Raw genomic sequence first — 22,792 nt, forward strand, 5'->3', positions numbered from 1 at the left:
TCCTTGGCCTGAAACAAGGCTCTGTGTCTTATGCAGGGCAGTTCAATGCCGTGGGACAGGGTGGTACTTTGGGAGCATTACCTGGGCACAGGTTGTTTGGGAAGGTGGGAATGCAGCCAACCACTGTCCACAGCCTCCAGAACAATTTGCTGTTGCTGTAAGGGTGGCAGCTTGTTTTGACAAGCTCAGGGCCTACAAACAAGAATGGTGATGACGGGTGTTTTAGGGCTGACTGTGCTCTCCCACATGGGAACAATTGTCCCTGTGTAGCCTGAGGGGCTGAGGACTGCCACACAGCGAGGGCTCAGGGACGTGGCTCAAGGCCGAGCACTCGCCGCCCTGCCGGCAGGTGTGGGCCCCAGGGCGGCTCGGAGCCCTCCCCGCCCCGCCGAGCGCTCCTTCAGCCGCTGCCGCTGCGAGCCCGCCAGGGTCCGCACCTTCTCCCAGGCTACCTGCCACGGGGCGAGAGGACGCAGCCTCCAGCTGGGCCCAGCGAGGTTAAGCTGGACCTAAGGAGGAATTTCTTCACAGAAAGGGCGATTAAACGTTAGAATGGACTACCCGAGGAGGTGCTAGAATCACCGTCTCTGGGGGTGTTTAAGGAAAGACTGGACGTGACACTCCAGTGCCATAGTCTAATTGATATGCTGATGCCCGATGACGGGCTGGAACACGATGATCCCAGATGTCTTTCTCCATCGAGTTCCTTCCGTGACTCCGCGGGTTCGCGCTGCCCTGGCTTGGCCCCGCCAGGCCACCGTCGGGGGCGGGCCCAGGCCGCAGCTATGGCGGCGCCCGTCGTGCCGGAGAGCGACAGGTACCGGCGCTCCGGCGGTGCCGCCCCCGCCGGGCCGCGCTGCACCGACCAGCCGGGCCGGGGCGGGGAGGGGCGGAGCAGGTCCTACCATGGTGCCGGAGCGCAGCGGGGCCAAGGCCCCTCTGACCCCCCTCCCTTCTTTCTCCCAGCATCCGCAAGGCCGTGTCGCTGCTCAACGCCGTGGACCCGGGCCGGTTTCCGCGGCTCCTCTCCCGCCTTCTCCAGAAGCTGCACCTGAAGGTTGGCGGGGCGCGGGGAGCCGGCTGGGGGTCGTGTCACGCTGGGCTGGGCTGGGCGGGGCGGGAGCGGGGTCTCGGCGGTGCTGGGAGGACGCGGGGCCGGGCCCAGATGGAGCTTGGGCAGTGCGGTTGCGGAGCCTGAACATCCCTCCCTCTCCTCCCTCCCCTCGACCCTTCTTAAAGATTTTAGAGCTTAATTTCATTCATCACTAGTTCTTCAGAACTGTATCGGGGGGGATGAAATAAAAGCCAGTAACGAATGGCATGATAAGGAGTGGTGCTTGTTGTAGCCCGCTGCCTCCAGATGCTGGTGCCTCCGAAAGCGCTGTCAGGAGACACGCGAGTTGCTTGGCCTTTTACACAAACTCCTCCTCTGCCCTCACGAATGTTGTCCGCAAAAACCAGCTTTGCTATCCGGTTTGCAAAAAGGCAGTGATCACACACTCGAGCGTGACATTGGTTATTTATTTCAGAATTGTGCAGGCCCGATTTTCAGTGATATTCCCCAAGTCAAGCATACCAACCATCAAAACTTTTTCCTATTTATACATTTTAGCAAACAAAGGCTTTAGTGTTCATTGGTAACAAGTTGCATAGTTCTTATTAGTTGGTATTCTGTCTTTTACTGGTTAATGATTCTCTTGCTTCCCATGCTAATTAGTCTGCGTGCTCAGTCTTTCTCTGGTTTTGAGTCAGTGGGTTTCTTGGCTCGGTGGTTGTGAGCTGGTGGTCGCAGATTCCCCTGCAGGAATTACCTTTCATCCAGTCAGAGCTGACTCCAGCACAGTTGCTGAGTTGGCTTTAACCATTTCTCTCTTATCTTGGGAGTCCTGCCAAATGTCCTTGAGGCCCATAAATTCTGTGTTCTTTTTGTTCACTATCAGTGGTACATCCTTCTTCCCAAATTTTGTTAACCTACCCCTAGGTCCGAGGTCACTGACGCATGTCAAGCCCTAAACCTTAACGAGGCAATTCTTCCAACAATTACACTTAGAGCTTGTTAGCTGCTCTCTGTTTCATGGGTTCATTCACCTTTCTCATTAATTAGACTTCAAAGTGTACAAGGATCAAACATCAAAGAAGAGCCTTTCCCAAAAAAATGTTACATGGTCGGCATTTTACAATACAAAGGAGATGCTAAATGGGTGTTTTATTTATTTTTCTGCATTTGTGCATGTTCATCAACTAAAGACACCTGTGGAATTGAGATTATTTAATTGAAATTAAACCCAAATATTTTAGTGAATATTTCTGTTGCCTTTGCAGAAGATGTTGTTGATTGCAGAATGAAAAAAAAAGTAAATCAGTAGTCAGTTTCATTTCACAGTGCTCAAATGTCAAATGCTGGCTAACTCTGAACTTTGTACTAAATATTGCAGGGGAAACTGTAAAATGAATCTTACACCAGAAATTATTTTGTTAGGTTCATTGTCTTACAGTGCCAGATTTTGTTTATTCCATTGTTTTGTGTTTAGAAAAAGTATAAAAAGAAACACAGAATTTGTTTCCTATATGCATATACATACAGACTAAATGGTAGAATATCATAGGAACAGCATGGAAAAAATGTCAATATATTAAGGAGTATAAGTGTGAAACTGTAAGGACTCATTTGATTCAACTGTTTTGTTTTTTTTCTTCTGTTAACATCACTAGCTTAGATGCTGCTGTTGCTGCAGAGAGTTTTCTCAGTTGTTTTGCATGGACATTAACTGTTTGGTAACTGGAATGTATCATCAAATTTTTTGTTAGTATGGTTTGTTCTTTTTTACTACTCCATAGCATTTTAGTAACTCTTCACAGTTTTAATTGGTATTTACCGGAGTGAAAGTGGTTATTGTAATTCAGCCCACTCAATCTCATGAATAGTTTTACTTTCTAAAGTACCTAAATAAGTAACTAGTTAAATTGCTGGAAGCTTGAAATGAACTTCATTGCCTTAACAAAGCAGACATTGGGAACTCTGTGTTTCCTTTTAAAAAGTAATGATTCAAATAATGTTTCCATTTTGATACTCTTGTTATAAGCGTGATCATTGGAAGTTTTGTGTAATTGCCTCATTCTTTAATTTGGACAGCTAAATTGTTTTGCTTGTCTAGCTTTGCAGTTTTGGATTACTAAGTGGTCTAAATGTGGTGTTTGTTAGTAATTGGGTTTTAAAAGAAGGCAATATCTTCATTTTAAATTACTTTTTAATTTGCTGTAGTATAATAAGTACAATGGCTGTTATTTTAAAAGTACAGCACATTCTCAATTGTCTTCAGTAACACAGTAGGCTATAGATTCAAATTTGACTTTCAAAATAAATATACTTTAGGCTTTTATTTTCTTTGCAATAGCATAGGTGACTTTTAGAAGGGTATCCAGAATGGAAGAAACATACATAATTAACTTAACTACAGTTTTGCATTCTGTTTTCTGAGGTGTGATTTAAGTAATGCACTTTGTATTTGCCTTGTTTTATTTGTAAAAGGTTGTGAAGATGATATGATAATTGAAAGAAGAATATTTCTGTAGTGTCTGTGACGTACAAAGGGAAAGCTTTTTTCCTGATGCATGTAATCCTGTGATACTTTGTTGGCTTTTAATTTTGATTTTATGTGAGAGGAATTGCATTTGCTTTGTAATTTCTGTTTAGAAACAACTGGATAGCTACTGCGTTTATAAAGATGAGGAGAAAGTTTTTTATTTTGATAAGTATGTTCTTGGTCCTTAAATGAAATGTCAGGACTAAACATTTTTGTGCTTCAGGCTGAAAGTATCTTCAGTGAAGAGGAGGAAGAAAAACTTCAAATAGCTTTTTCATTGGAAAAACAGGATCTTCATCTGGTTCTTGAAACGATATCATTCATTTTGGAACAGGTATTTTGTTTTCACCATTAGGCATTAATAATTTTTTTTTTTAATCCAGCTATAGATTTCAAAAGTAGGACAGTGAAGTTAAAAAGGAATTAGTGAAAATATATCTGTAGTATATTTTGTATGTTTTGGGGTTATGGTTTAACTACTTTCTGTTTCATGCCTGCCTGATTTGGATGGTACTATGTGCCTTTGTGCTGTGCTTTTTCAGCTAATGTAAATCTTAATAGTAGAAGTGAGGCCTCCATGACTCTAGGGGAACTCTTGATAATTATGAGATACAGAATATTCTCTTATTCATTATATCAAGCCAGCCATGCATTTTTAAAGTTCTTGTGAGGAAAATCCTAGGTAAGATTACTGAGCGCAGCTTAAGTTACTTTAAGAGTCAGTTATGGAAAATTTTCATGCAAAGAAGCAGTCTGTACTAAGGTGAACAGGCACAACTAATACAGCTCAAGTATTTGGAGGAGTGGATGACTGCATGATATAGCATGGTTCAGTCATCTTGTAAACAGAGAAGGTTTTCTGATTCTGTGGTCTACCTCTGCTAAAGTTGGGAAGCTGTTGAATGTGCTGAATACCTGGTGAATATGGTAACTTTTAAAAATTGTTAAGCACATGATGCTATCCGTCCATTTTATGCAAATATCGAAAGTGGAATCTTGTGCAAGGGAATCTTGTGCATAGTTATGGTCTTTTGGTGTATTTAAATCTGGTCCTTTCTTACACATGTCAATTTATGATCAGTGAACTTAATTAACACTTTCCCCTGCGTTAGGAGTAAAACAAGAAGTCTTCCGTGTAGCTCCCGTCCACCAAAAAATCAAAATGAAATCTGAGGTCACCTGCGGACTGGAAATTTTAACTTTCATCTCAGCAAAATAGCAGAATTACCTGTTTACTGCCTTGTCCTGATTTCCGCAGACTGCTTAATTTATATTATAATTGCTGAAGATGAACAGAAAAAACAGTTAATTCTCTGCTTGCTTATTTTGCATTAAAAAAAAAAGAGGGGAGGATATTACTATCTGCCAAAAAAAAAGAGTCCCAGATGGATTACATGTTGTATGAGAACTTTTTGTTTTCCTGCTAATAGCTGTGCGTCTTGGAGCAGCTGCTTGTTCTGTCAGATAATAATTGTTTTAACAGCCCTTTGGTCTGTGGAGGGATTGTAGGTAAAAAGACTGCCATACAGTCTTTGCCACATACATTGTTGCTTTTTTTAACCTGACCTGGAGGTGACACAGTTCTGTTTTGAAAGTGAAGAACCGTAGGGAGTGTCTTCTACAAAAAACCTGGTGTTACTAGGGAGGTAATACCTAACTCACTAACAGTTTAGTCAAACTATTCTTGTTTTTTCAGAATATTACCTTGTAGTTTAGGTTTGCTTGAATAGTGTGAATATGGAGAAGTTCTCCTTTCTTGATGGTCACAATTGGCTTCAAAGCCCATCTTTTTTTCATTGTTAGCTGCTTTGCCTTTATGTACAGTGGAAACCTGTACATATACTCATATCTGTGTTATGTCTACATTTTTTTGGTAGTTTGTCTATTCTGAGAAGAGTAATTTGTAACACTGTATTTTGAGATAGTTACAGTTTTCCATCTACCAAGAGGGTTCAGATGAACAGGATGCATATAGTTCCCCTAGCAAAGTTACTAGTAAAAATCTTGCCTGAGTGAACACAGTGGCCATTTGTGCTAGAGCGTATCTGCTATGGCTTGTATCTGTTATGTCTTAGCAACAGCAGTTATTTTTCCTTTAACAGGCAGTCTATCACAATTTGAAGCCTGCTTCGTTGCAACAGCAGCTACAGAGCATTCACCTGGATCAAGACAAAGCCGAAGCATTTGCTAGTGCATGGGCTGCTGCGGGTCAAGATACGATTGAAAAGTTCAGGCAGAGGGTTTTGACCCCTCAGAAGGTAATATGTGTGGTTTTTCTTCAGAGAGAGAATAAAGTTGTGTTAGTTAGGTTTAATGCAAGGAGTTTAAACTAAGGTGTGACGTTTGTGACAAGCCAGGTCACTTACAGGTAGTACATAAATTTGATTGAGACAGTTGAATTCTGTTGTCTTTATGAGATGTTGCATGTTAGCTGAGCTGCTGTAACTGCTGGCACCCGGCTGTTCGTAGCAATCTGCATGCTGTTTGTGAACAGGCTTTGCAACATGGACAGGGGACAATGTGTTAATGAGCATTTGTGGTGATTGAGCTTATCAGGCTGGTCATTCTCTGCACTTGTACCTGAGCTCCTGCCATCTTTAATTTAGTAAGCTGGTAAGGCAGTGAATTTTCCGAGATAGTTATTAGAGTTTTGTGGTGTTTTTCTATGATGGCACATAATCTTGTTTCCTGTATGCCTATTGCCACTTAAAACTTGCTTCGTGCTTCAGAAGTCTCATTGTATCTATAGACAATATCGATATCTATGACAAGGTATAATAATATCATTTTGTTGATTCATAATAACCCTTCAAATGCATAAGGAATTGTAAGTAGAACACACCAGTGTCAGCTGGATCAAATTTTTAGAAAGAATTGTGAAACATGACTCAATTATTGTTATTTTATTTTTAACATTGCTTCATGTCTTGTTGGGATAAGAATCAATTTGCTAATTAATTAATTAATTAATTGGTAAGATAAATAGAGAAAATAAATCGTATATATTAAGTATACATGATGCACAGAGAGAACTAGAACAATATAATTTTTACCAGCCTGCTTGCTCCTAAATAAATCCAGAATTTCACTTAGGTGTAAAATTCTCATTTTGAGAAGATGAGGTATATCTATGGAACAGACTAAAGATACTCTGAATTGCATCACATTGATTTTTTTCAAAGTATTTAAACTTGATCCTTTGTAAAACTGGGTAATTTTAGACACAAAACTTACAGGATTCTGATATGCAAAATTATAATAATTCATTAATTTAACAGAGTAAATGACTGATAGTATAATCATGGAAAAAAATCAGCAAGATATTTTGGGTTTCTGGGTTTTTTTTAAATAATGTTACTAATGCCAAGTACAAGTCCCAAAATTTAAATTGTTAGTGGTACAGTAAGGCATGTATGATTGTCCATTCAAGGAGGTAAGTAATTTGAAAACCAAGTGAAATAATGAAAAGTAAACTTTTCGACATACAGAGTGTATGTGCAAACTGGAAGGCAGTTCTGAAGATAGCCTACAAAGCAGATGTCTTTAAATATTTTCTTCAGGCAGGCTATGCATTAATGCATATTTTACTGCTGGCTCCTCAGCATATGAGAAACTAATAAAAACACCTTTCATCCTCTTTCATTTTCAGCTTATACCATACATACCTGTGGTCCTTCTGTGACCTGATGTGGGAATGAAATTGCTCTTTTACTTGTCTCAACTTTTGTGAGCCCTGCAACATACAATGTTTCTGGTGTATGTTACAGTTTTGGAGGTTCTTTCTAACTTCAGAATCTGGTGAATGAAGTGGTATTTTCCTCCTATGTTGTATCCCATATAAAGAAGTTTTAAACTGTCATTTTTAATTGAGGTTGCGGGAAAGCAACTGCAGAAATATTGTAGTACCATTTACTTGTATTTTAGTGGGAAAGCAGGTTTAAATACAGGAGCAGGTTGCCCAGACAGGTTGTGGATGCCCTGTCATTGGAAGTGTTCCAAAGATTGGGTGGGGCATTGATCAGCATGGCCTGGTGATTGACATGTTCCCAGCCCATGATGGTTTTCAGAGGTCCCTTCCAATCCAAACCGTTCTATGAATCAATGAATGCTAGTTATTGGTTGTTTTCTCTTTTCTCTTTCATGTTCTTTTAAAAATATATGCAGGCTTTTTGGTTATCATTGCATATTTTTTAGGGATTGTTACTGGCTTGTTGAGGTGATGTGCAGCACTACCTATGAATTAAAAATTTAGTTCATATGTGATTCTTTCGTACTTTTGGTTACCATGTGCTTCCTGCGCATTAGTAACTCTGAATTTTCTTTAAAGGATCTTTAGTGTAAAGGGATTGCTTGTGTGGATCCAAATGCAGAATCAGGGTCATGATTAACATTACTGAGGTCTTGACAGTTCTGTTCCAACACATACACAGTGTCCCTGCACACATTCACAATACAGAGTTTATAATGTAACTAAGAAATAACTATTTGGAATTTTATATTGTGTTTTATTAAAATGTGTGTGGCAAAATTATTCTAAGTCTTTCCTGACATGGTACTTTGAGGTTGTCTGTTTCAAAATTATTGAAATGCTGACAGTACAGTATTTTCTGTCATGTGCACAAGAAGGAGCAGTAATCTTCCATTTCTGTTTCAAAACAATAGAAAATGGCGGACAGTTTTGTTTTTTTTTAATTCGGTTTATGGTTTACACAGTAAGAAAACATTGGAACTTGTGGGATTGATTAGCTTATGGTCAAAACAATTGGGTAACTGCGTGTCCAAGTTTGTTATTTCATAATAAAGCTAAAATGTTTGGCTTCTGCCATTTTTGAAAGTAGGCCAGTGCATCTTTTGGCTTGAAGAAGTGTTCAGGTTTGGACTCAAGACCACTAGTTATTATGAGAAATAATTACTTATAGATAATTTGTATTGACGTGTTATTTCTCTTAAACCTGATTATTTTCCTCCCTGCAAAGTACAAGTTGTTAAAAAGTAGTATTCGGAGTTCTGGGTCTGTCAGTTCTGTGCAAGAGGTATAGGTGGTCATGTAATGTGCTGGTTGATACCTTCATTAGAATGACAAATCAAATTGTGTTTGTTAGAGCAACAAAATAAGTAATTCCTAGAATACTGATTTGGTGGCATATTGAACACGATTTCTAATTGTTTGAGAAAAACTATTCTTTTTTGAACATAGGTTTTTGAATATTTTTGTGCAGACTGCTTAGTAGATAGGGATGTTATTGACTTGAGATTAATAAAAACTGTGGAGTTGAAACAAAGCTGTACTGTTTAATACTCTTTCTTTATATTTTCATTTTTCTTCACTGGATTGTTGGCAGTCTTCAGCTGCACAGTTATTAATTGTATATATTCTGCTGTTGCATTAATTGATTCGTTGGTCCTTACTCATATGGCAGTGGCTTTATTATATTATTTCTGCTGATGATAATACAATCCTGGTAAATTAAAACGATGGTATTTTTATAAATTTTTCCTTTGAACACATTCTTAATCTGGCCTTTAGATTGATAGGCCAATGGTAATAGTTTGATATTAATCTGATCCAGTTTTTTTAGTCTTTTCTTGGTAATGTATAAGTTTAGAAATGAGGGCACACTGATCAGATTAAATGTATTTTTTCCTCCTGCAAAGAACTGTATTTTTGATAGGGTTCACTCTGAATTCTTATGGCAGTTTTACATCAGTTTTGTTGCTTTTCTCCACTTCTCCTCCCCCTAATATTATATTCTCTCTATGTGTTATGTATTCTGCGTAAATCTCTGTTTTAAAGGCAGATCAAACTAAGTGCTTCATAGCTTTCTAGTTTTGGAAAACTATTCAGGGTATCCTTAAAATATATATAATGAAAAAGAAAGAAGTCCTATGTTGCCAAGCAAGAGGAGTTTTTTATAGCTTTCAGACAGCATTGCTTAATATAATGATGCGTGGGAATGCAACTAGTGAAGTTATGTACCTAAAATTCTTGACAGAGCTGTCAGTTCTGTATCTTGAGTGCCTATTTGAAGCCATATGGGAAAAACTCTGAAAGTGATTTTCTCAGAAACTGGCCTTCTTGCTAATGGGTGTATATGTAATGTTAATATGCTAAATTCCCTCTGCTAAATGCTGGCACATCTACAGAAATACTCTGAAACACATGCATCCTGTGGTTATGCAAGAAGTAAAAAGAATTGGCGTGCTGTGTGTGTATGTTGTGGCAGAATTATTTTTTTCTGGTATCAGAAGAATGCAAAATAAGGAGGAATACTGCTCAAACTGTAAAAAAGAATTTTACAGTTTCTTGTTATTATCTGATCAACTAATTGTATTTAAAATGACAAGCTGTAAGAACCAAAACCAGTGTTGTACCTACGGGCATTGTCACAGTGAATTGTGAACCAGCTTGCATTATGTGATGCCTGTACACTCACAGAGACAAAGAGACTGCAAATGATGAAATACTAATACCAATGAGATTATTTGAATCACCTGCTACAGCACAGCTGAGTCTTATTCTTTCACTCACTGAGCTTTGTTAGTGGAATTTTAATTGTTTACAGTTTTTAGGTACTACTTCTTAAAAGATTTTTTTAATAAGTTGCTTCCTATTCTTGCCCTCTTCTGTCTTTTACCAAGAAAGTATAAGTTACGAAGTTGGAAGAAGGTACATTTTGAGAATGTTTAGAAAGATTTATAAGTTTTGTTCTGTTCCCACATGCAAAATAGCATTTTAAAAGGTTATGACTATGAGTACTGTCTTTGTCTTGTGTAACTTCCTGTGTAATACAAACCATAATTTTTCCTCAATATGTAAAAGAGCCTCAGGAACGCGGGTCTGGTTGTGAATTCAAGGCTTGAAATGACAGGTAACTTCTGGGTTGTTCTTTTGGTTTTTTTTGTTGTGGTTACTAAAAATGTTTCCCTTATCTCTAATTAAAAATAGTCCAACTTAATCTTTCCTCCATTGGATCTTGTTATATTTTCTGCTAGATAAACGCACCAGTCAGCCATGACTTAATGAAAGTAGTCATAGACTGGTGTTCATTTTTACTGCAACTCTGTGCCCACAAATTTGCCATAGATGGAGCACAACAGCATATTTACCTTTGGCACAAAGTGAACCCCTAAATGCTGTGGGTTTTGAAACTGGAATGCTGTTTCTAGTGTTTGTCACAGAGACTCTTTCTGTTTGCTTTCAAGCTAGCTGTTTATCAGTAAAAGTCAGTTAAAGATGAAAACTTGCAGTGACTTCAATTAGGGGAAAGTCTTTTGAAGTTCTTGCAGCTTAGCACTAGTCTTATTTTACCAGTTTCATGTCATGTTATTTCTTTTACATCCTTCCTTTTGAAGCATGCTGGTTGTTTTTGGACTGTGTCTTTTTCCTGATTTCCAGGGTTGAAGAGGTGAGGAGGTTTGATGTGAATATTGAACAAAGAAGTCTGAAAATACCACTTTTCTTGGTATACATGCTAAGTAAAATTTGCTGAAGAGAAAAATGATTTTATCCTCGAAGAAAAAAATGGGAAATCAGAAGAAATTAACTTCCAGCTAGTCTTAGATGAAGAATCTAGTTAAACTTAATTATTCACTAATAAAGTAGATTTAGGTACATAATGTGTGCATATTTTCCTTTTAGAGTTGAATCCCAATCTCTTATATTTTTAATATGCTCTTAGTATCTTCTCTGATAGCTAAGTGAGGTAGTGGCTCTTTGTTTTGCTCCTGTTGCTTTTTTAAACATTAATTGCAAGCTGAAAATAACAGTTTATAGAGTTTAAAAACTTACTGCTCTTCATTTTAATTTTTTTTCCTGCCTTCTTAAGTTACTGATGTTATTTATGGAAATTATGCTAAGGGGTCCAAGAGTTCCACAGCAGACGTGATGTGTTTGTTCACATTAGTGAAGATTCTTCACGTTCAGTGCCTCTATCTCACTTGCTTGGTTTAATCACTTGACAGTCTTTGACCTAACCTATTTTCAGCCTCTTGGTCATAACAGTGCCTTCTTTTGAGCCTGAGATACTTTTCTTCCTCCCCACACCCAGAAGTTGTGCTCCATTTGATCAATATTTTGCATGATTCTGTAAATTCACTCTCTGTTTGCCTAGCCCAATCCAACTCTTTCCTTGCCTTTATACTACAGCTACCTTTATTTCTAGTTATTCTTGTCTGCTGGTGAAAAATATAGTTCCTCCTTTCTTTTCTTTTTTGTTTGCCTGTTTGCTGATGATCTCACAGTATCTACAAGATTAAGGCAGATTCTGGTTTGACATTGCATTCTGGTATATATCCATCCAGTGATTCTTTCTTTTGCATTCGTGACTGAGAAACATTTCAAAAGTATTATTAAAGTTTCAAAGTCCAGTCTTAAAAATTTCGTGTGAGTCACTGTAGTTATGCCACTTCTGCTTAACTTGGCTCTGCATACATGTTATGACTGACTGCAGCACAGACTTGTAGTTCATAAAAACTTTCAACCTGTTATACTGAATCTGTTATGTGGGTGAGTGCTTGTACCTACAGTTTTGTGGATGCATACCATTTTTATGGGGACTGCTCCAAGTCTTGTGTTTAATTTGAAGATTTGCATAATACTGTCAGCTGAAGATGCTAGTCACTCATTTTGTAATTCATATATACAGGTAAAATATGAATGTTATAAATTTTAAATCTGCCATTGAAGAGTACTTACCACTGAAACTGCAAAATGCCTCAGTAACCCATTTATGAAATGGGGGTACTGAATTGCATTGAAATTGAATATGGTTATCCAGTAGAGGGACAGATTTTAAAGTATTGTATGCTTTATTTTCTATTTTCTATTTAAAAATATGAATGTTTTTCTATTGCTATTAAAATGTGTTAAGGGACTGCAGTCAGAAATTTCATGCAGCCGTATGAAAATTCAGTTCTTTTACTGCAGGATTGTTCACCTATGGAGCAAGACCTGCTGAAAAGGAGCTGCAGCATCCAGAAATTCCTTCAAAGATATTCATGCCACCTGAGTTCAACTGAAGTCAGTAGCAACAATGGAGAATAGAAATCAGGGTATTTGTGCAGTCATCTTCCAACACTAACAATGCCCAAGTTTCCCATCAGGAGAAGATCGGTGTTTGGTCTGGGGCTTATCTTAGAGGAAACACACTCTTCCTTATTACGGATGATTCCTGTGATGGAGACCCTACCTGTGGTGATCAGCAAATTTTACTGGTCAATCATTGCCTTCTCTTAAAAATTTGCCCCTTTTTTTCTGTTTGAATTTTTATTTGTTCTATTGAGTACACTTTTGGCTACATCCTGCTGCTGTCTCCTCTGCAGTAATACTCTTTCCTTGAGATGGAGAGATTTTTTGAAGGAGTTCATAGTCAGGCATGTTTTTTCACCCTTAAATGGTTCCTAAATTATTTTCCTCACCACAGCAGGCAAAATTGTATTTTCATGTCTAATTTTGATTTTTGATTCTGGAGTGCTATGTTTGCTGATGAAAAGTGGAGTTGGCACCTCTGGCTGTAAATTTTAGAGAGAAGAATTAATGGTTTCCTCTAGTTTTATGCTGGTGTGATCACACAGATATGAAGTTAAAGTAATGCATTGTACACCTTTTTTTTTTTTTAATATATAATACACATTTAGTCCTCTCCCATCATACAAAACTGATAGTTAATATATTGAAACTATTCATATGTATTGCAATACTTTCTTTAAATGAAAATTATTAATTTATTTAACTGTGGCTTAGTATATTTTGTCTAATTAATTACTGAAAGATGAGGGGAAGAGATCCCTAAACTTTTAACACGAGTATTCTGATTTTTGTTTTCTACAATGAATTTTGAATTTTGTTTTTTACAATGAATTGAGGAATATTTTGTCTTCAGTGCAGGAATTAAGTATGGCAGTTAGTCTTTCAAGAATTAAACTGAGTGAAAGGATGGCCATACTCATTTTCCCCTAGGTTGTTTGCTTAGAACAACTGAAAAAATATATGTGAAAGATCTGCACTAGAAAATTCTTTATGTTGTAGATTATTTATTTCCTTGAAATATCCCTGTTGACTGGAAAACATTTTTAAATGTTTTGTTGTAGTGTGATATATACTCCTGTAATAATATGAGAAAAAGATTTCCTGAAGATGTTTTTCATATCCCATTATCTCTTCACTGTTTGTAACAGTTTCAGTTAGAATGGTATGGATGGCATAAATTACATAAACAGCTCTTTTAATTATTCCAGGAAATGTTTACTTTTTCAAGTTGGACTATTCCTCTCAAATTAGAGGGAAAATAACTGAAGTCATTTTTATCTGAGATAAAATGACAATATTCTGATTTCATTTGTTACAATAAGGTGTAATTTCTTTCCTTCTGTAATCGCTGTATTTGGGACATTATTGGTACCTTGATAAGGTACATGCGGGCAGAGACATTTGAGTTGTTCATTTTCCCCATTACTGCAAGCAGTGACATTATGTAGTGCACTTTTTCAGCTTGTCAGGCTTTGTTTTTAAGGTGTTTTTGCTCATACCGGGGCTATTCAAGGATAGTTCCTTTTTTCTTCAGCTGTGGGAAACTGCTTCGTCAAGAATAGGCTGAAGGTTGGGTTTTCATCCCCCTTTTATACAGTCTTCCAGAGTGTTAGTTACTCATTCTTAACAGTAGAATAGATTTAGACTTTGCAATCATAAGATGTCAATATTTACTTTTAACTATGAATTGAGGTAGCTTGTTAAGTAGGGAGCACTCCAGCCTTGATGTAGTGACACTGAATTTACCTCCAAGAGTAACTGCTGTGTGTGAACTGATGCATGCTCTTACAGATACACCATATTTAGTAGAAATAGATGAGGAGACTGTAACTTTGAAAAATAGTGCTGTGCACTTGTGCATTATTATGGTGTTTTTAATAGAAAGAGCTTCAAGCATGTCAATTTCTTTCTCAGGCTACGAGAAGCATAATCTGATGTTCAGTAACACCAAAGTTATCACAAATACCAGATCATTTGGAACTAAATGATCTCTTAAAGTAAGGATTAAATTATTTTAAAATCAAATGGGTGGATCTATATACCAGTGGAGCATGACACTAATTTCTGTATTGCTGTAACTGACCTACTTTACCTGCAATGGCTTGTTAGGCTTCAGCCTAATGGAAGACTGTTTTCTGTGGTACCTGTAAAAAAATGAGCCAGTAAGAAATTATTGGCATTCTGTTTCCTTTATGCAGTTTTAAAGAACCTCAGAAAAAATGAAGTCAATATCACTACTTCAAGATGTCCTCAAATTAATCGGACTGCCTGAGAACGGAAATAACTATAGATGCACTTAAACTATCCTGATGTCAGCCTTTGAGTATGGATGTAAAGTCAGGAGACCTGGATATTATTTCCTAGCTATACAGGACTACAGAAGTATTCTGTGCCATAGGAAGCTGCTGGCAACCAAGAACAGGGGTGTCCCTGTTAATCATGTCTTTCAGCACCCACCAGTGCCAGGAGGGGCTGACCCCACAAGGGGAGCCTACAAGGGGGCTGGAGAAGAACGTTTTACAAGGGCATGTAGTGATACAATGAAGGGAAATGTCTAAAAACTGAGAAAGGGTAGATTTAGTTTAGATGTTAGGAAGAAATTCTTTACTGTGAGGGTGGAGAGGCACAGCAACTGAGTAGCTGTGGATGCCCCATCCCTGGAAGTGTTTGAGGCCAGGTTGGATGTGGCTCTGCGTAACCTGGTCTAATGGGAGGTATCCATGTGTGTGGAGAAGAGGGGAGTTGGAACTAGATGATTGTTAAGATTTCTTCCAACACAAACCATTCTATGATTAGAAGCACTTGGTTTTCTGCCAAGATTTGAATTTGCAGAAGGAATAGTAGTATTTATTTTCATTTGTGTTCATGTTACTGGCTTTTAATTCTGACTGTGGACCTCAAGCTCAGTTTGCTTTAAAATTCTCCTCAGTCATATTAGAAGGCATTAGCAGTTCCTCAGCAACTTTGTGGATGGCGAGTTTTGTTACTTTAAGTAAGTTTAGAGAAATTAAACCACAGCCCATTGACAGTGGAAGAGATACTGAATTGAAATAATACTGTTGAAAAACTGTGTTATACAGCTGATTTCCAAAGATTACGATTATATGGTAATATTATCACTTTTTATTTACCAATTACCTTTAAGCTATATTGAAAACATTTGTTTTTGTACTAGTAGTAGATTTCTACAAATTGGATATATTAGTTTGCCTGTGTTATGTGTTCCTTTCCCATCTAAGGCTTTCATAACCTTTCTTCCTTCATAAGCATAAAACTACAGGACACTTGCTGCCAGTTTAGAATTGCTTCTGCTTTCACTGTCTGCCAGGCTTGTTAACTAGCTCAGCCCAGAATGTCTCCCTTTCTAGATTTTAAGATGAAACACTGATTTTGAGCATTTTTCTTGCTCTTTGCTGACTGCTAATCAGCATTTATCACTCTGCCTGTAGAAATGCTCATGGTCATTTGCTTGCCAGACAGGCTAATACTGGATATGACAGGATCTTCATACTCTTTCCTGTAGCCAGGTTATCTGTAGTTGATTGTTAAGTAGCATTTAACCTGTAACGCTGGTTAATTGTCTGCATATTTTGAATCAAGTATGTTTTCTGAATATAGCATTTTATTCTATTTAGTGAAAGCTAGGTGTTCTGAAAGCAGTAAATCTTGCCAAGAAAATGGAGAGCAAGAACCCGAACAAAATAATTAGATCTTCATAACAGGTTAAATTTGATCTGTAAAGTAATTGGCTGTTTCATAACTGTTTAAATGCCTAGTGGTTATATAAATCTCCATGCAGTTGATTTTATATGTCTGACCAGTATTTCTGTAGTGTAGTTCTTGCAGGTTCATTGCTGTGTTGAGCAACTTGTTGCTCTTACTTTCTGTGAAGCTATGCTAAATATGTTTTCTAGGGGACAAATGCCAACTCATGGATGAGAAACAGTGGTTAGTTAGCATGGTATTTTGCCATCCTGCTTGCACTGTGGTAAGAAGTAAGCTCTAAGAAGTGAGTTCTGAGAGCTACTTAATACTGGTCTTCTATAGTTTCTGTAATGATTTATTATCCTTCTAGAATCAGATAATTTACATGAGAATTCCAGTTTTCTGCTTTAAAATTAAAAAAAACTTCCAGCCTTTATGGGTGTGGAGACAGACAGGAGGTGTGATCTCAGTTTATCAGCCAAGACCAACTATCCTCTTTGTCTTCTCTGGTACTGACTGAGTAAGCCCCTTTTTTCTGTCATCCTTTAAAAGTACTGGACCCTGCTCCAGAAGTTTGGCTGAAGTTGGAGGAGTTAGGTAAGAAATTTTAGGTGAATACATATTTTCTGAAAATCTATTTCACTTTATTGTCCCTTTTTCACACACTTCCCCTTACTTTGTTTCTTCAAATTAGGTCCTTGCCAACTGTTTTTTAGTGTTAGTTTCTTGTTCATTTGGGCTCTGTCGTTGTTCTTTTGGGTTGGAGCCCTGCAGCATACCTATTATTGGCATTTGTTCTGCTTTCCTTCTCAGAGTTGTAGTCCTTCATTTTGAGTCTGACAGCCTGGTTCTTGTTAAGATGATTAACCTGAATTTCTTTGCCAAAGTACATTTATTTTATTTCTCATTGAAAAGTGTAAAATAAATGTATCTGTGTGGTTGAGAGAAGTATTTTTTGACAACTAATAGAGAAACTTGTCCTATTTGTCAGACTTCTTGAATTTCTTCTCAATTTAGGTTTAATTTATAGTAATGTTTACAGGCAGCAAAAAGTGGAAGTAAGGAATTGTGAAGATATGCCAGGAAAGGGCAAGAGAGTGTGTAAAACTACAATAGACTGTAAGAGAAATGGTGGATTCTGTGGATATTAATTTTGACTGTGAGAACTTTGATTTGGAGATTGTGTTTGAGTTTTATATCAGCTATAAAAGCTGCTTTGACATTTAATGCCCTGAGCTTTTTCAAAAGAATGATTTTCACCCAAATGTTTTCCCATAGTTATGTTAGATTGGTGATGATCTTCTCTTACTGTGTAAGATACTACGCTCTACTATTTAGCATGGAAAATAGTCTGTTTCCCTGTTTTCAACAGGGCTTGAGTTGGAAAATCCAGTGTTTTACACTGGAAAAAAATGACTGTGGCCATCACAGACAGACCAGAGATGGTATTTTTATGTACGTGTAAAGGTGCTGTTCATCTTCAGTTGGAGGGTCAGATGGTCTCATAGTAGGGGAACCAGCTGCTTTCCAGTGTGGATCTGCCCTGGGCCAGCTGAGGGTGGCCACTGAGGAGCACTGTGGGTGAGGGAGTGCAGAGCTGCTGCAGCAGTGACACCTTACCTCTTCCACAGCCAGTACTGAGTGACTGCTTGAAGGGGGAGCTGCAGAAGTTCTTCCATGTCTGTTAGTCCTGAGAGCCATGGTAATCTCCTCAGGAGCCTGAATGTAACAAAATGGACACGAGAACTGCGGATTTACAGCGGTTGTTGAAAGCTTCCTCGTATCTTTGTTGCCCTGACTTATTTGCCAGAGGATTCCTGGAACAGATCTGAAGCATTTTCACGTGTTTTTTGCTATTGGTTTTGCTTAGTACCTAAGTTTATTTCCCTTCCCTTTCCCAGTTTGTGCTTGTTTGCTTTTTCTAACATAACCTTGAAGTTAAATAAGTGCCAGAGATATCAGTGAGAATTTACAGCAATAAACAGTATATTTTCAACTGTGTTTAGTGTTGCAGTAACGAGGTAGCTTTCACATTTCTAACTTGCTGATAAAGAATTGTGAAAAGAAGCTAAAGGTCCACAGTAGCTAAATACACGTCTTTGTTTTCATGCTAGGCATGGAGAAATACTTCTCCTCTGCCTCAGTAAGTGCTTTTCAGTTAGTATATCACAGATTCTGGCACCGTTTTCTTCCATCATTCTTTTTTCTGTAGCAAGTTTTATACCAGAAGTAAGAATAATTTTATAGTCCTTTCATATTTGAAAAAAATTGCCCTAAAGTACGTACCCGTTTGTGACTAACAAATGCTTTGCTTGGACACAAATGCCGTCCAGAAATGTGTCACTGCTCTCAAAAGGTTAATTGACATTGCAGGATGTTGAATGTCTTCTAAGTAAGCAAACACAACCATTGCCAGATTCATGCTGCATTTTTCTTTCAAGAAGATGGACCATTTTGATTCCTTGAGCAGCATATTATTTATGAATTAAAACTTATTCTCATATACTATATTAAAAACAGAAAGCAGTCATGAATTGTACAGGAAAACCAGTAATTTTTAAGGTAAAGCCATATAAAACAAGAGCTACAGCTGCTCTTCAGCTATAAACTCAGGCTAGTGTGCTGCCACATGTATTGTATTTGTTCTGAGCCCTCTACAGTATTCTGGAATAGATGTGTATTAAAAGAAAAATAAAAATACAGACTTGAATTTTTTTACTTTTGGTGGTTTGTTCTTCATGCTACACAGAATACAGTATTAAACAGCTTCAGATAAGTCTAAAAGGTCAGGCTTCCTTGGATATTGTTTTTGTCTCTAGTGGCATTGTTTTATGATCCTGGGTAAGCTGCTACCCTGTCTAAGGCTTGGTTTTCATACTACAGTAATAAACTGTTTAAATAGCTGATAGAAAGTCCTTTCTAAATTGAGGAGCAGAGGGCTTGAACCATAGTGACTGCAATATGAGGAGCTGTCACATTCCAGAGCTCGATGTCTCTATGTTTATCCTTAGTGGTTAGGTGTTTTATCAATAGGTGGTACTGTTCCCAGTTGCCTGCTTTGGGCTGCTTCCATCACTGTAACCCATAACTTAGGATCTGAGTCCTTTTCTTGACCATTATCAATTTTCTTAAGTGAAATATATTTTTTTTCTTGATAAAAAACCTGAAGTTTTTCTGTTTTGTTTTCTTTCTTTAAAAGTACAATCTTTATGCTCCTGGAAGAATCGGAATTAATTTCTTAATTTCATTGAAGTTTGTGGAGAGAAAAATGTTTTCTAGTTTTATCACTCTGGTATAATTTCCTGGAAAATACTGACTAGCACAGGGACTTAGCAGAGGTGGTGTGATTGACTTGAGCAGGTAGACAGCATCCACTCGAGACTGTTCTGTGCTTTTGGGTGGGATGGGTTATTTGCACAAATCAAGATATAATCAAGTTAGAGAAAATAAAAGCAGAATTATGATTAAAAATTCATCTGCTTTTGTAAGTTATGTAACTTTTCTTTAAAGTATCTTCTGGTTCATAGGCTGTGGGCCTACTGTTATTGAAGCCGTGCTCAAAATGAGGTAGATCGGACCTGGAACATCTTCACTGTGTTGTCTCTTGTGTGGGCTGCATGCCTTCATGGATTTGATTAAATGTAAACTTTCTTATTTTTATGACAAATTTAAGTTTGAATGGTGCATTGATTGCAGAGCAGCTGACAGACTGCAGGCTGACCTGCTGAAGTTCTTCCTGCTGTCCTGTTCCTAACAGCTGTGCACAAAGCCTGAGATGGTGTATTTTCCTTAAATATGGTCTTGTCTAAGCTCCCTAACCGTCTTGTACTGGCCTTGGTGGTTAAGATATATCATGATACATAGTTTCCTTTCTGGCATGCTTAGTTATGTGGTGGCCAGTGTTTGTTACATAGTTCTGCTATTGGATGCAGTATACAGGTAAATGCAGTATAACACATTAATATGTAAGTGTAAATCGCAAGAAATTTTGGAATTTCTGTCTTTGAACAGTGTCCATGCAAGAAGCTTTTGCCACCCTTTCCTGTCTTTCATCTAGAGATTACTGTCACTGTAGGATGCAGGACTTGTATTGCTGCTCACAATACAAGGCCTTTGGTGTGGCTTTATTCTGTTAATGATTTTTGCTGAATTTAGCTCTTAGATTGGTAAGAGAGTAACCAAGATGTGGCAGACTTTCACTTTTACCAGGTCAACCACAATATTTACTTGAAGAGGGAAGATGCTATATTAAAAAGAATTTGTGTGTAGATTATCTTGGCAGATGTAAGACTTTGTATTTCCACTTGTTTTTATTCGCTAAGGCCAGGAAGATCATTTTGTGAAAGCCTTGCAGTTCTGTTGTTGTGTACTTCATTTGTGTATGAGCTGTACCTTAATAATGTTTGAATATAACTTCAGATTAATGATAAAAAAAGAATTTGAAAATGTATTTTTTTGAATTTTCTATTAGAAATTCTGTTGCTCACATGCCTACCTGGGTTTTATCCTTTCAGCATCAATGATTCAAGAAGGAGAATTTTTGACATTAAGATCTGCATATGATACGACACACATGAGTAAATCTGTGGATTACAAATCACCATTTTTTAAATGGTTTACTATTTATTGGTTTATTTTTCCTAAAAGTAAAATATTAAATGAAATTGAATCTGCAGCTTTGCAGATAAACTTCCACAAGAAGAGGATCCCTAGTTGTGTTCTATGGATTGGGTCCATCAGATCTGAGACATAGGAAGTTGCTTTATTTGAGTGGTCATAGGCAGTTTGAATGGTGATTTTGACAAGAGAAAAGCAAATCTGTCTTGAGTCCAGGATAATTTGAGGGGAATGCAGTATATGCAGATGCTTAACATTTGTAGAGTGTGACACTGTGTTCACTTACACAGACCACTGGCAGTTTTGAAAGTTGACTTTGGTGCTTTTGTACCATCTGATTATCATTAAAACTTGTGTTTTATAGCTGGAAACAATTGGATGGCAACTTAATCTTCAAATGGCAGAGTCCATGCAAGCAAAGCTGAAGTCTCCCCAAGCTGTCCTAGAGCTGGGAGTGAGCAATGAAGATTCAAAGGTAAGAAATATAAGTCAGCAGAGTTGGAATGAGTTGTGGTCATGGCCTTCCGGTAAAGTTCTGTTAAGGGCACCCATTGCAACTCTTAATTGTTGTTATTTTTGTCATTATTTTTGTTTTATATTTCATAAAGTTTATAGTAAACACTTGAAATTGTGAAATACTGATACAATAGCATAAATATTCAGTAGACTGAGAGCTGTGTTACCAGCTCTTTGGGCTGTAGCAGGAGAAATAGGGAATATAGTTATTTTAGGTCTCTAAAATGTTTTTGTAGATAGTTTATTTTTATCACATAGCATATGATTGTAGTTCTTATGCTTTTAATACATAGTAGGTTGCAGCCTTCTACCATGTGTATAGTTATGTAAGACATTGCTCATCACTTGCAACCTTTCAGTGCTAATGAATTATGACACTATGTGAGGCCACAGAAACCCAGTATTTGGAGGTTTTAAAGAAGAGTCTTAAGGCAACAAGGATTTTAATGACGTGTTGGCATATCAGAACCCAAACTCACTAAAGAACATAACTTCTTATTCATAAAATCTGTTTCTTTTGTTAGCCAGCGTGTTTTGAATTAGACACATGATTTGCTCTTAACCTTATCTTGCTAATGGAAATTGTAGTCTTTAGTTTTGTGGTGTCTGTCAGAATGTTTACCTATGAAAAATTCAGTATAAGGAGTTTGAGGGGAGAAATCAGAACTCAGTGCTGCTTTAGCATTGCAATTAATTCACAGTAATTTTACTAATGTGAGTGGAATTCTGATTTACGGTGAAATAATTGAGAAGACACAGCTTATATTTGTGCGTCTCACTAAGACTTGCAGCAGCTGTATATTTTTCAGCATTTCATTGCTGCAGATACCGGAACTGGACAAAATTTTATGCCCAAGCTACATTGGTGAGAATTGAATACACATTCAGTTCTTATGGCAAAACTATTAAAAAATATAGAGGGGAAAAATGTCATTTTCATGTAAGACAGAAAGTTCTGTTTCTTGTACAAACAGGATTCAGATAGTGGACTTTTTCTTTTGTTCCCTCTCTTTCTTCTTTTTGTGGATATGTTTAGATACCTGGATCAGAATTACTTTGTGATAATGACAAGCCTAGAATAAACTCGTGATGGGCATTTAGATAAAACAGTGCAACAAGGAAACTGATGCTCTCACAGTACAGACATTAAAATTTAAAAATCTGAGTTGGTGTGAAGATCAATATAGTATTACATCCTAGTACGTAAGATTGCTAATATTTGCTTAGCGTGGGTTATTCTTTGGTGTATCTTGGATCTTCGTGATTTCCTGGTGCATTAAGTATTGTATCTGAAAATCATAGTTACTAGATACCTTTTCTTTTCCTCTACAAAATTATGTAT

General features: G+C 37.5%; 1 protein-coding gene across 5 annotated transcripts in view; it reads left to right on the plus strand.

Annotated features, from left to right (window-relative positions):
• Window positions 1-360: 360 nt before the first annotated feature.
• COMMD10 (COMM domain containing 10) overlaps window positions 361-22,792 on the plus strand; it is a 101,120-nt gene continuing 78,688 nt past the window's right edge. For 4 of the 5 annotated variants that reach the window (XR_015799532.1, XM_088156647.1, XM_088156646.1 and 1 more), the window contains exons 1-5: window positions 361-817; window positions 967-1,057; window positions 3,808-3,918; window positions 5,687-5,842; window positions 21,299-21,409. Coding sequence is in view for 4 of the 5 variants with exons in the window: in XM_088156647.1 (XP_088012773.1) it covers window positions 645-817; window positions 967-1,057; window positions 3,808-3,918; window positions 5,687-5,842; window positions 21,299-21,409 (642 nt within the window). In the remaining variant the exon portion in view is untranslated. The remainder of the gene's footprint in view (window positions 818-966; window positions 1,058-3,807; window positions 3,919-5,686; window positions 5,843-21,298; window positions 21,410-22,792) is intronic. The other variant, XM_088156648.1, reaches the window with a different exon arrangement.

Source organism: Sturnus vulgaris, chromosome Z (genome assembly GCF_052056855.1).
Source record: "Sturnus vulgaris isolate bStuVul1 chromosome Z, bStuVul1.hap1, whole genome shotgun sequence".
Lineage (NCBI taxonomy): Eukaryota > Metazoa > Chordata > Aves > Passeriformes > Sturnidae > Sturnus > Sturnus vulgaris.